This window comes from Planococcus citri, chromosome 4 (assembly GCF_950023065.1).
Source record: "Planococcus citri chromosome 4, ihPlaCitr1.1, whole genome shotgun sequence".
Classification (NCBI taxonomy): Eukaryota; Metazoa; Arthropoda; class Insecta; order Hemiptera; family Pseudococcidae; genus Planococcus; species Planococcus citri.
The window spans coordinates 23496449-23509985 of record NC_088680.1 but is presented as its reverse complement, the minus strand read 5'-3'; the positions used below and the strand labels follow the sequence as shown (position 1 = coordinate 23509985).

Sequence of the window (13537 nt, the reverse complement as noted above, 5' to 3'; positions counted from 1 at the left end):
CATCAATTTCTGTATAAAAATTTCAGCTATAATTATTTACGTATCGTATTAAAAAAAGAACAAAAACAACAACAACAACAACAACAACAGATCATCGAAAAGGCTCTATACCAGTTGCGCTTTTTCCCCTATTTTTTCGATTTTTTTTTGGTCAGTTGCGCTTTTCAGTAGAAGCAATAATTTTTACCCACTTGCGCTTTTCGGTTATTTAAAATTCCGAATGTGTTCCCAAAATTGAAAGAATTGAAAGATACAAACTGATGAACGAACGAACGAATTATTTTTATTACATACCTAACATACCTAATCCGTCTGATCTCACCAAGGGGAGCATTTTTTTTTATTATACTCTCGTAGGTACTGTCTACCTACATACACGGTAATGGGGTAATATAACAGAATCTAACTACCCGCAATTTTTGCAATTTTTTTTTTGAAAATGTAAAATTGCCAGAAATGTGGTGAGGGAACAGAATTTTTGCGGTTCCCTCAATTTTGAGGAAAATACTCAGGTAGTTAGATACTGTGATGCTAACCATTGGTACGCGTCACAATATCCAACTACCTTACTTTTTTTGCTTTAAATCGCGGGAGGATGTGTATGGTGATTCTTCTTAATGACGAGGAACATTCTCGTGATGTTACGAATGCCAAAACAACGATTCGAGGCTTTTTACATACCAATTATAATTCTGGGGAATATTCGAGCAGAGTGTGAACACTATAGATTTGAAGCAATTTATTGCATTTCTTACATGTTTTTTGATGTAAACTAGTAGAAAATGAGGAACAGAGACGAATATAATGTGAATATCTGTTACCTGTGATCAATCAAAGAAAAAATTGAGGTAGTTACATACTGTTCTATGCACCATGGGTATCTATCATAATATCTAACTACCTTGATTCATACGTGGATATTCAATATATGTACTGGAAAAATGAATCTAATTACGTTGTATTTCAGCATTACGTGATTAATTATACTTTTATTCATTTTTTTTTGAAGAAATACTGAGTAAAACTATGAATTGATGTCAATTTCACGTTTGCTCGTGAGAATTTCGAGGGGTATCGGTCACGGGGAGGCTGCGGAGGTGCTGAGACCATCTCCTTACATCCACACGGAGAGGACTGACACATATGAACTCTGTTCATAACCAAAAATATCAGAAATTTCGAATAATGAGGCTAAAATTTAAGAAAAGCGACCTTAAAGAGGTGCGCCCCCAGCCTTCCCGTGCCCGGCGCCCCCCCAGTATTTCCCCCTCGCTTCGCTCGGGGGAATTACGGGGGGGCGCCGGGCACGGGAAGGCTGGGGGCGCGCCGGTGGACCGGTGCTATCTCCTTACATCTAGACAGACCCATATGAACTCTGTTCAAGTATTCATGACCAAAAAAAATTCAGGAATTTGAGACAATGTGACTAAACGGGTAGAAGAGATGCGCCGCGCTTGCGCGGCGCGCGCCCGCAGCTCCCCCGCGACCGGCGCCCCCCGAAATTCCCCCTCGCTTCGCTCGGGGGAATTTCGTGGGGCGCCGGTCGCGGGGGGGCTGCGGGCGCGCCGGGACCATTGCCTTGCATCTGCACCATCCCTACACACACATATGTATTAAGCTTTGTTTATAGCAAAAAATGAGGTAGTTAGATTCTATGATGGTCACCCCATGGCATTTGGAACAGTATCTAACTACTTCAAGTTTGCTTTTAAAAAGCATTGGTAACTGCAGCTATAGAATGTTATACTTTGTATTTTATGGCATATTCTTGCTCCTTGCTCAAGAAAACAAAAACAAAGGAATAAAACATGAATTCATGCAACACATTACCTACAGATTTTTTTCATCATTTTTCAAAAAAAAACCTCGATTCGTTGTTTTGGCATTCGTAACATCACGAGAATGTTCCTCTTCCGCACAGTAATCCAATATCAACGCCATAAAAGAACGACTTTGCACAAACATACTCGTACTATCAAAATTTCCAAACTTTGAGAACCCCTGAAATTTGTTTTTAAGAAGCGCAAGTGGTATTTAAAGAAGCAGGCTTGGTAAAGCGCAACTGGTCAAAATAAATTGAAGGAAAAGCGCAAGTGGAAATCACCGATCGAAAATGGTCAATTTTGAATTTTCAAACGTTCGCCAAAAAATCGAAAAATGAATTTGGGCAGTTGTAATTTTAGCTATGGGAGTTTTAGACTATGCTCTTTCCAAAAATCGCAGTCCCTTTCAAATCTGAAGATAGGGGTTGCAATACAACCATTTTTTTCTATCCGCGTATTATTAAGAACATATTATTTAAAAAACAATCAACATTCGATGTACAATTTATTATCGAAACATTACCATATGACATAACACTAATAAAAAAAAAACAGTCATTATTATACGACTCTACATACGCTAAAATAACCTCAAAATACTTCGTAAAATGATTTTTTTACAAAAAAAAATTACATATTCACATAAAAAATGGTAATCGTACAATAGAGGAATGTGTTTTCGGGTCTAGGTAACTTCCAAGTCAAACAGGGTAACATAAAATTTGAGTAAATGGAATTATTTTCTAAATTGTACAATTCATGGCACGATTTTATCGATGGTTATTGTTACAATTACCTATAACGAAGTGTTTTTTGTCGTTTTTTTTTTGATAAATGAAATATGTATGTAGTTATAGCCTACTAATTCTGTCGATATTGATCAATGAATGTAGAAATTGTACTGAAACTTAATCAAACGTCATGCCATACAAATTTTCTATCTAATACCTTTAAAAATTTTAAATTTACTGTATAAACTTACATGAACGCGATACGTATAAAAAATTATACTATAAACATAAAATTACAATAACAAGAAAATATACAGGCGTTTGGAAGGACTTTCGAAATCCGTAGTGTTCATCATACTACCCTTAATTCGAATACCGTCATTTTCCATACGAATTATTTAACCAGTTAATCAAATAACGATTCGATTAATCGGTTAAATATCTGTAGGTATTCATTTTTTATAAAAATTAGCTGGCTGGAATAAGATGTATTGAGCAAAACCAGCCATTTTCGCGATAAATCTAAAAATTCGCTAACAATATTTGAGCTTGTACTATGAAAATAGTATTTTTAAAAAACAGAAAAAAAACATCCGAAATATCGTCAAGTTCTAAAATGTAAAAAAAAGTAAAACTCGAGTATAATAAATAAATAATATTTACAAATTTGAAAAAACTCCCTTCGAGTTCGGGTCAAGTTTTTTTTTTCGCTTACGATTATTCGAACGTGTTTTCGAATTCGATAAACAAATTTCTATAAACATTCATCCCTAAAAAAAATTGATAAAAACAAAATACATGAGGAAACGTTACCTACGTTCGCGTGATGCTCTTTCATTGCCTTGTTCGTTGGTATAACTTGGAATAGTGGAATACCATTCGTTATTAAACATGCGTTTTGATTAAACAACAATGGCGCTCATTTTATTCTAATATAAATAAATATCCTTAAATTATCGATGTAATAAGTCTTGCTTTGAAGTTGACTATTCTCTCACTGGTTTGAGCGAGTCGCTGTAATACATAAAAATTCATAGATTAGTTAAATCGTAATGGTGAATGTTTTGAAAGCTCGTGAAAATACAAAAGCTAACTGTAGAATAAGCTGCGATGCCAAATGTCTCAAAATATATGCAATGGCTACCTGTACATACTACAACATTGGCATAATTTGATGTATTTTTTCCTTTGATAAGCGGTAGCGTTTCGCCTTAAATTTAAAAGTAGGCAATTTGTTTGGCAGAATTGTATTTTTTATGCGTGGAAATTGATGCGGAGCAGCAGGCGATGCAGTCATATTCCTTGTAGTGGTGTTTATTTTATTTTTCGTCTCTCTGTACTAGATACAGGGGTTTGATTTTTTATCTCATTTTATTTATTTGTGTGTTTGGTTTTTTTTTTAATTTTTTATAAGCATTTCCAGTGATTTTTTGGAGCAAAAGTTTAAAGCTAAACAAGCAAACTAGGCGAGCATTTCAGTTTTTCAAAATAAATCTGATGCCATTGTACATACAAAAGCTACTCTAGAAAAATTTCAGTTACCGCTCAGACCAATCGACCCTTTACGATGACAAACATTGGATTAACTCGTTCACTTAAACACCTAGAGAAGGGAAAAATCAGAAAAATATGTATGAATATCTCCTCTTTGTATTGCCACAAAAAGAGAGTCGAATGGATACGATATATTTTGAGACATTGTGCATACCAATGAAAAAATATATATAAAATAGAATCAGCTGAGCATTTGGTGTGTGTATACGTGCTACGTGAGCGTGCCCTAATTGAAGCACCGAATATTGACGATCGTGCTTAGAATGGAAAAGTAATTGTCATCGTAATAACACCGTCTGATTCTTGCTAATATTGCGAGGAATCGATTGTGGCGTAACGATAAAGGTCATTTAACTAATAAAATGCGGAATTTTCACGAAAACGTATCTATGAGGTCATTCGATTGTATAAGTAGGCTCTACATGATCGTAAAAGCGATCAAATGAAGAATCATTGACGTTGATTAATTCGTTAACGAGGCTCCTATACGTTGCTTGGTGCATTAATACCTACGTTTCATTGATGGTGGTGTGGGTAAGGATGTGGAGAAGAGAGGGACACAATTGGCTGAGTAGAATTAAGATATGCAACTTATTTAACACTTGTGTAGAGTGGTGAGCTGTTTGGGTGATTTAGAGTAATTAACTAATCATGAAGTGGGCTGGAGGTGAAAGAGAAAGATATAGAGGTTTTGAAATTGACTCATTCTTGGAATCTGACGTTATGTTGTAAGCAGCATGTACCTATTTTTTTGGTGTAATAGAAAGAGCTTGGATTCCTGAACTGGTGCTTGGATTTTTCAATTGGAAGAGATTTTGATTTTCCCAGCAAAAAACAAATTATTGGAAGAAAAAGTCATTTATGGAAATACGTCGTTTCAGAAAAAAAAAAACAAAATCATTCTTGTAAAGAGCCGAATTTTGAATTCGAAACCTAAATTCGTCGAAGGAGAAGTCTTCTGACGGAGCAGAATCTTACTTATACGATTAAAGAAATAACCTGTTCTAAAATTTTATGGCTGATGCTGTAGAAGACATTTGAATTATTATGTAAAAATGGAAAAACAAATGAAATTTGATGGCAGAAGTCCAGCCTCGCAACTCCAGAATGAGAGTTCTTTGATGGCAAATTTCCCAGGGAGCAGAGGCTCAGTCGTTTTATGAAAACAGGACTCGTAATCACATGTTTCCAAACTTGTGCAAGAGTTTTGATTCGTTTTTTCACAAGTTACAAAAAAGCGCTGCTTTTGACAAAAATTGTCAAAGTCTTGCTTTTCGTAAAAATAACAAAAGTTCACTTTTTTTACCAAAATATTCTGAATCATTTCACTTTTTTCCAAAAATATTTAAGAAACTCGTCTTTAATCAAAATTTCCAAGAATAATTCGTTTTTTGCCATAAATTTCTAAAAATTGTGGCTTGTTTGCCAAAAATATCTAAAAGTCTTTTTTTTTCAAAAATTGCTCAAAAGTCTTAATTTTTTTCAGAAATTGCAAAAAAGCCCTGCTTTTGACAAAAAATGTAAAAAAATGCCTTTTTTTGTTGAAATTGTCAAAGTCTTGCTTTTTTCCAAAAATCGCAAAAATTCACCCAATATTTTGATTCATTTCACTTTTCTCCAAAAATATTAAAAAATCCCGTTTTTAGTCAAAGTTTCTAAGAATATGTCGTTTTTTGTCATAAATGTCTAAAAATTGTGGCTTGTTCTCCAAAAATATCTAAAAGTCTCAGTTGTTTAAAAGTCTTAATTTTTTCAGAAATTGCAAAAAAGCCCTTCTTTTGACAAAAATTGTCAAAAAATTCTGTTCCGAGTTGTTTTTTTGTTAGAATTGTCACAGTTATGTTTTTTGCCAAAAATCATAGTTTTTATCAAAATTTTCTTAATAATTCCATTTTTATTCCAAAAATAGTAAAGTCTGTCGTTTTTCACCAAAAATTTCTTAAAATTGTCGCGTTTTTGCCAACATTTCACCCTTATAAAAAATTGCTCAACAGCCCTAATTTTTTTTAGAAATTGCAAAAAAAAACTTCTTTGACAAAAAATGTCAAAAAATTCTGTTTTTGCTGTAATTTTCAAAGTCTTGCTTTCTGACAAAAATTCTGAAAATTTTCGTTTTTTGCCAGATCGCCAAAAGTTCTCATTTTTCTCCAAAAATTTCCATGTGTTGTTTTTTTGCCAGAAATTGCCAAAGAGCCATTGCATTTTGTCAAAGTTTTCAGTCATTCTGTTGTTTGTTGGTAAATTTGTCAAAGTCTTACTTTTGCCAAAAATTTACTAAAAAGTTGCGAAATAGTCTTACTTTTCGGCAAAAATTTCAATAAGTAAAATATCACTATTGTTTTTCTTTTTTTTGTAATTTTTTCCGCATTTAAATTTTTTGGTGAGTTTTTTTGTTACTTTTTCGAATATTACTTTTGGAAAAAATTCTGTACGAACTCTATGAAAAGGGCACCCCTGCGCCAAGAAATTAAAACCTGAAGTTTTGAGCAATTTTGTAAAATTTTACAGAATCAATGGTAATCTTGAAAAGTAGTGAAATGTTGTTGAGCATGAAAATAAAATCAAGTGAAATTCCATCGTTTTCTGTAAAGCAAGTTCGTATGGATCTTGAAACTGGAGACGGAGTGGACCGAACTACCGTGCTCTCTCCTAATTTGTAAAGGTGACTTTTCCACTACCTACTTAGAAGTCAAAAAATTTAAATTGCGAATTTGTTGGAGGTTCTAGTCCGGCTGAAAGAGTTGAAATTTGACTTGGAAGGTCGATTTCTGTGAGGAAACAAATTTCTATCAATTTTTTTTCAAGAGTTTGCAGCAGAGCCAATGAAAAACCTTTACTCAATTGAAATGAAATCATCAAATTTACTGGTTATTTAGTGTGCTAATTAATTACTTGATGAGACATAAGTACGTGTTTATAGTGACTTTGTCAATATGGTCACTTGAGAAGTATTCATATGTGTGATGAGACCTGATAACTAAGACACCTGATAAACATTCAAGTATTTTTGAAAAAGATTTATGTTGATCTGAAATCGTGCAATTCGCATTCAGATGATCACCTTTGTTTATCGGCTGAAATACGTATCACTTCGCAATTCTCGGTATATATTCGATTAGCAGAGCAGAAGAAATAAACGCTCGCGACCAGAGTTGATCAGTAGGAACTTTTCAAAAGTACACAGCGTTTCAGTATTTTTCTTCATTTTTTGTTCTAAAGCGAAGGCAGTGTCGTGAAAATCGTAGTGCTCGAGACTTTGGTGGTGCGCAGTACGAAATTCATAAAGTGCTCATTGTATAAAAATGACTATTACGAACGGATATGTGTATTAGAAGGTCTAATGTTAAGAAGTTTTTTCTTTATGAATATTATCAGCTACTTTATTAACAACGACAGACATATCGCGTTCACATTTGGCCGCAGAACCGGGGCATAACTGTTTGAAAAACGTTGATCAAGGTTAAGAAAAACATAATATGCGAGGTACACCCCGTAGGCACACTTACCAATATTAAGTCTTGGATTAAATTTGAGATTCCTCTGTTAGCGAGTATAAATAATCTGGTCAATGGGCCAGGTATACCTCCGGTGGTATAGCTGTCATCGCTATTGAAACTGGAACTACTACCGTTGACATCGTTGCTATCGATGCTATCGCCTTGCCTTTCGTCTCTGGGAGCATTTTGTTCTTCGTCTTTTTCCGGGCTTGTGCCGCTGCCAGCTATCAGCTATATTAAAAATTTAGCAAAAATTACGTGATTTGTATTTCTCACAGTCTGTGACCGGAAATAAATGAAGAGGCACGTTCGCGAGCCAGCACCTTACCCGAATCACATCAAATAAAAAGTTGCCCGAACCGCCTCCTCCGTTTCCGAATCGAAACAAACCGGAACCTCTTTTACTTCGCATTTCTCTCAATCGCGATAGAAGACCGGTGGATTTTTTTGGCGCTTCGGTTGTACTGGATGTTTCCTCTAGAAATATTGAATGTCTTAAGATACCAGGCCGAAATGAAATATTAACGGGTTAGACGAATGTGAGAATCATACCAACAGAAATAGATAGAGTCGTTTCTCCTAGCACGTCGGATACGTCTCGGTTAATCCTTCTGATCGTATTGCTGTCTGATGGTTCTGTTACTGCGTTTGGTTCTGTGCTCGTCTAAATGATCGAAAAATTGATTAAAAAATTGCCCGAGGGTCGAATGACATTCTGAAATTTAGCCTACTTACTGTGGAACTGCTGCTGATTCCTCCGATTGTAGTGGAACCTTCTGAAGATGAAGCTGTCGTCGATGAAACGTTCACTCTGACTGTAGATTGGTCCGATGAAGCTGTATCTTTTTCACTAGTCGGTGCGTCAGTGCTGTCTTCCTCTTCTTCGTCTTCGAATGGTGGATACGTTGGAAGTGTTATGGAAACCCTTCGTCCGCCGCTTTTGTCAGCAGAGTCTCCTCCGCCGGCTCCGGCTGCTCCGCCACCTCCTTGGCCTCCTCTAAGGATCAGTCTTCCTACTACTCTGAATATTACTCTGGTTATTTGCTGGATTTTTCTGTCTATGATCTGAAAGGTGTGAAAGGATAGTGGTTAGAAAGGTTGGTGATTAGATTGTGAAGACTTGCTCAATTAAATTGAGGTGGGAAGTTTTTCAATAGTGCTAAAAGTTCATGAATTTGTGAAATAATCAGATGAATTTTTCGAATCAGTAGTCCATGATTTGAATGTGATGTCGAATAAGTTGCCTACCTATCTTTGGAACTTGATTCAGATAAAAGATAGTCAATTCTGAGCAAAATCGGTAGAAAAACATGAATAAAAATTGTGCCAAAATATGCTAAAAAAATTGTTTGAAAAAATGAGCAGAAACGCACTTTTGTTGAGGTAAAATTTCGATAAGTTTTATTTTTGGGTCATTCCACGTTAATTCGACCAAAAAGTGGTAGGGGGAGGGGGGTCGGCGACTTTTTAGAAATTTTTCCTGTGGAAAGACCTTCCGAAGAGATGACCAATGGCGCAAATCGCAGCCCTCTAGCCCTTTTTAAAAGGCTACTAGGAGGTGTCAAAGTTTTCAGTGAACTTGAAATATCACCCATTTCAGCAGTGGATTACTCGATAACCGCGATACCTACCAAAATTGAACTTTTTCTCATAGTTAGGGGTTTTGAAAGGCTTTTTGGTGATATTATAAAAATCAGTGTTGCCACTTTTTTTCATACAAAAAATTAGCTCAAAAAGTTTCAAAACGTAGTTTTCATATCGTTTCGACTCTCAAAAATTCTGAAAAAAATATATTATGCACAACTTTTCATGCTGAACAACATATTAAAAAATTGGGATGGAATCTCATTTGACCCTTATTTTTACGTATCCGTTGAAAAGTTGAAAAACTCCCTTCACTCAATGAAATAAACTCATCATAAATAAATCAAAATTCAAAAAACTGACTAATTTCAATTTTTTTGCTATGAGTGTGATTTTTATCAAATTTTTTATTAAATATGTCACAATAGAGTTCAAAATAAGACAACAGAATAAATTTTAACTTTTTTTGATGTTTGGAATTGAAAATTGAATTTTTTCAAATTTTTATTTTTTTATGATGAGTTTATTTCATTGAGTCAAGGGATTCGGTTATCGAGTAATCCACTGCTGAAATGGATGATATTTCAAGTTCACTGAAAACTTTGACACCCCCTAGCAGCCTTTAAAAAAGGGCTAGAGGGCTGCGATTTGCGCCATTGGTCATCCCTTCGGAAGGTATTAACACAGGAAAAATTTCAAAAAAATCGCCGACCCCCTCCCCCTACTACTTCTTGGTCGAATTGACGTGGAATGACCCTTTTGGTTGATTCTAGGATGTAATAATTCCCCATGATGAAATTTGAAATTAATGAATTCAAAACACAATCTGGCATACTTAACAATTTTTTTGGTTAAGTAGAGATTTTTCACACCAATCTAATATTTAAAAAAATTACTTGGCAACATTGATCAATGTGCATTTCATAACATAACCTTGAAAATCACTTAGTTTAAGAATTCATTAATTTTTTTCTCTCAATGATATAAAATATCGACAAATTTTTGTGTGAGAAGAGGAAATTTGAAGTGGATTAAATGACAGAAGGGTGAATTTGAATATTTTTTATTTTTACAAAAATAATCTCGTCACATTTAAAGACAAAATCGATATTGTGATGGTGTTTTTGATTATTTCTGGGAATAATCTTGAAAATATGCTAAAATCGTCCAAATATTTTATCTGATTCGTTTGACGTATGTATAGTGGTTTTTTAATGCCGAATAAGTTGCCTATCCTTGGACTGTAGCCAAGTTCGGCAACTTTGTATTTGTTTTATAATCAGTTTAAAAATGCATTATACGTACTTGTGATAATCCAGGAAATAGTTGTCGTAGAAATCCTATCGTTCTTTTATTTCTTATTAGTGAATCTTTCTCGTTACTATTTGAATTTTCATTTAATAACTGAAACAAACAAACGTATAAATAAGAATTAGTTGAAATTGTTTGGGTACATTGGATGTTAATGGCTGCTTATGATTATTTTTTTCATCGAGCTTGGATGATGTTGGGGAAGAGGAGAGGGGGGGGGGTCAAAATTGTTGGCAGATGAAAATGATCAAATTATAATATATGCGAATGAATGCTGATTAACAATTTTACGATCGGTGTGATAGATTTTCAAAAAAAATGCTTATACCCAATTGTTTTTCAGTCTATTTATTACAAATTCATAAATTGTTCTAATTAAACTTCATTTTCATCTTTCATTATGTTAATAAAAATAATGTTTCGAGTGGGCTAATCTGCATATGGCAGAAAGAAAGAAAGAGGGGGACTTTTAAGATTATTTGGAAAATTTTTATGAAAAAAAAAACTGATAGATCGTGTTTTTTAGTGAGAATCTCGGTATTTTTGTATTTTTCGACTTGTTTGCCTTTTTTTTCTGGATACTAAATCCATTCCATACGCAACTTTTCACGCACGTACACCACATTTAGTCATCCTTATCAATCTCCATCTGTCCAAAATGTAAAAATTATTGCACGATTAAAAAATCCCAGGTCATTCATGAAATTAAGAAACTATAAAAATATACTCGTACGAGAGGTCGTGACACGATGAAATGCATTGGAAAAAAATACTACCAACTACCAAGTGTGTACCTAAAACGTATAATTTTCATCGAGACTGCGACTATAAAGAGTACCTACGTGCTGTCTATTTCGATCGTAATTGCGCTCTGAGTGGAGAGTCAGAGTTGGAACTTTATTAGTTATTTATTTTTTGTATGCGTTTACGTTGTTAATGGCTCATCTGATTCGTGAATTGAATATTAAATGATCGAGTGGTGATGAACTTACGAAAATTTTGTTTACTTAGGAGTCGTAATGTAAAATTCGGTAGCTGCAGTGATGACTCATTGAGTAAACAACAGTTAGAGACATGAGACGTGTAAATTGGCGAGCGAATGGTAATGGCCATTACAATGATAAATGAAGGATACGGCGACGTTACGGTTTGATTACCTAAGGCGCCCACCAGGTGTAAAAATTGAATTTGAAGAGTATCCTAATTTGGAGGAAATTTGGCGAATGGTTGAATATTTTCACGTTTGGGTTTTTTGGTATACGTACTCCTATTCATTTTTCAATTGATGAAAATGAATGATGGGTAAATGTTTGGATTTGGTTGTTTTGCAATTTTTTTGATTTTTTTCTCCTATCAACTTCAAGCTAGAATAACTTTCTGTCAAGGAAGGTACCCCAACTTAGAGGAAAATTCTTGAACGAGACAAAGCTAAATCGAGAGAGCATTCAAAAATACATTAACATACAAAATTTCAGGCGTTAAGATTTTTTTATGAATTTTTGAGAATCGAAAGGCCAAAAATGGCAAAAATCAACATTTCACTCAATTGACGTAGAAAGCAGAAATTTGGTATGGCTCCTGTTTTCGAGTCCTCGAATCGATTGGAAACAGTTTTGAAAGCATTTGGGCAGTTCTGCATGGAGCCTCCAGCAGATTTTTGAAAGATGAAATTTTCAGTAAATTGCACCCAATGAAGTTGGAAAGCTGAAATTTAAGTCGAGTGGAGGTTGTTTCAAGTCGTTTTGTAGCCTCCAGTCATATTTTAGAAATTCCTGATTTTCAAAAAATGCCCTTAAAAAACTGTCCAAATCAACTTGAGCTTGTACGTTGTTCATGATACACTTGACCGATTACATAACAATTTTCCAAAATTTATTTCGGCCTGTTTGGAACCGTATACATTTCTCTTCGTGATTCGGTAGACAACCAAGCTCTTTGTAGGAGTATGTTGGGTGAATTTGGCGAAGACTTTCCTGGATTGCAAAGGCATCTCCTATGAAAGTGATGACTTGTTGTAATAGGCTGCTATTTCGTAAAATTATTAATTTATTTTGAAAATATTTGAATTTATTAAAAAGTATTCGCTTCAACTGGATATCCATGAATGTAGGTAACATAAATTTTTTCTATCCAAGTTAGTTGCAATCTACCTAATACTAGACATGGCAAAATATACGCGTTGTAGTGTAGTATAAAGTAATCTAGACGCACATATCAAAACCGAAGACCAAGTTGTACGTACGATTACATAATATTGCGTTGAAAAAGACACGTGCTGCAGTGGATCTCACACTCCACGAATATGAAACAGGATATGCCATACCATGTAGTAAACAGCAAAGTATGTAGTAGCGTACAGTACCTGAGTACAGTACACTCGAGTAGAAGAGACGGCTACACACATACTTACAAACGCTGTATGAAGCTTGTAAAATGACAAAATATTTCATACGAAAGTAAATCATCGCATTTAAAAACGATGTCGGCGTGTAAAAATAATTGCACTTGCGAGTACCTCTGTCTGGCATGTGCTTTTGTTTACGCACTTTCTATACAAGGTTGAGGCTGTATGATATGATTTTAGTCTCGGATGGTTTTTACTATTTGCCGAATTCGCGAATCCGACCACGATCGCGCCTTATTCATTGATACGATCGTAGTCACTGTTACAGGTTGCTGCTCGTTGATGGACTTATGTAATCGCATATTATCTATCTAGGTAACCAGGGGTTCCTAAAGTTGACTGGAATGGCTACTTTGGAATGACGATGAAACTACGACTACGAGTATACAGGTGTACGAGTGTGATTTTTTAAAGATAGATATAATTTTGTCATTTTTTTCAAGCTTTGTTGAGGTAGTAATTGTATTGGTGTTTATCGTAGATGTGAGAAATTCCGTGTAGAAAATGAGAGTTCGTTTCCCTTTTTGCTAATGAAAGGTGATAATTTTGGATGTTTACTTTCAATTTTTTTTTGAGCGAAAAATTGTACGAAGTTTTGTTTCTTTGTAGACACTAGACAGAGCATGACATTAT

At 34.7% G+C, this 13537-nt stretch overlaps 1 protein-coding gene across 4 annotated transcripts in view; it reads right to left on the bottom strand.

The window, feature by feature from the left end:
* Positions 1 to 2309: 2309 nt before the first annotated feature.
* LOC135842659 (uncharacterized) overlaps positions 2310 to 13537 on the bottom strand; it is a 55013-nt gene continuing 43785 nt past the window's right edge. For 2 of the 4 annotated variants that reach the window (XM_065360216.1, XM_065360217.1), the window contains exons 3-9: positions 10495 to 10593; positions 8341 to 8670; positions 8158 to 8269; positions 7934 to 8082; positions 7615 to 7836; positions 7426 to 7544; positions 2310 to 3568 (exon numbers count right to left, since the gene is read on the bottom strand). In XM_065360216.1, coding sequence (XP_065216288.1) covers positions 7452 to 7544; positions 7615 to 7836; positions 7934 to 8082; positions 8158 to 8269; positions 8341 to 8670; positions 10495 to 10593 — 1005 coding nt within the window. In that variant the 3' untranslated portion in view covers positions 2310 to 3568; positions 7426 to 7451. The remainder of the gene's footprint in view (positions 3569 to 7425; positions 7545 to 7614; positions 7837 to 7933; positions 8083 to 8157; positions 8270 to 8340; positions 8671 to 10494; positions 10594 to 13537) is intronic. The other 2 variants (XM_065360218.1, XM_065360219.1) reach the window with 2 other exon arrangements.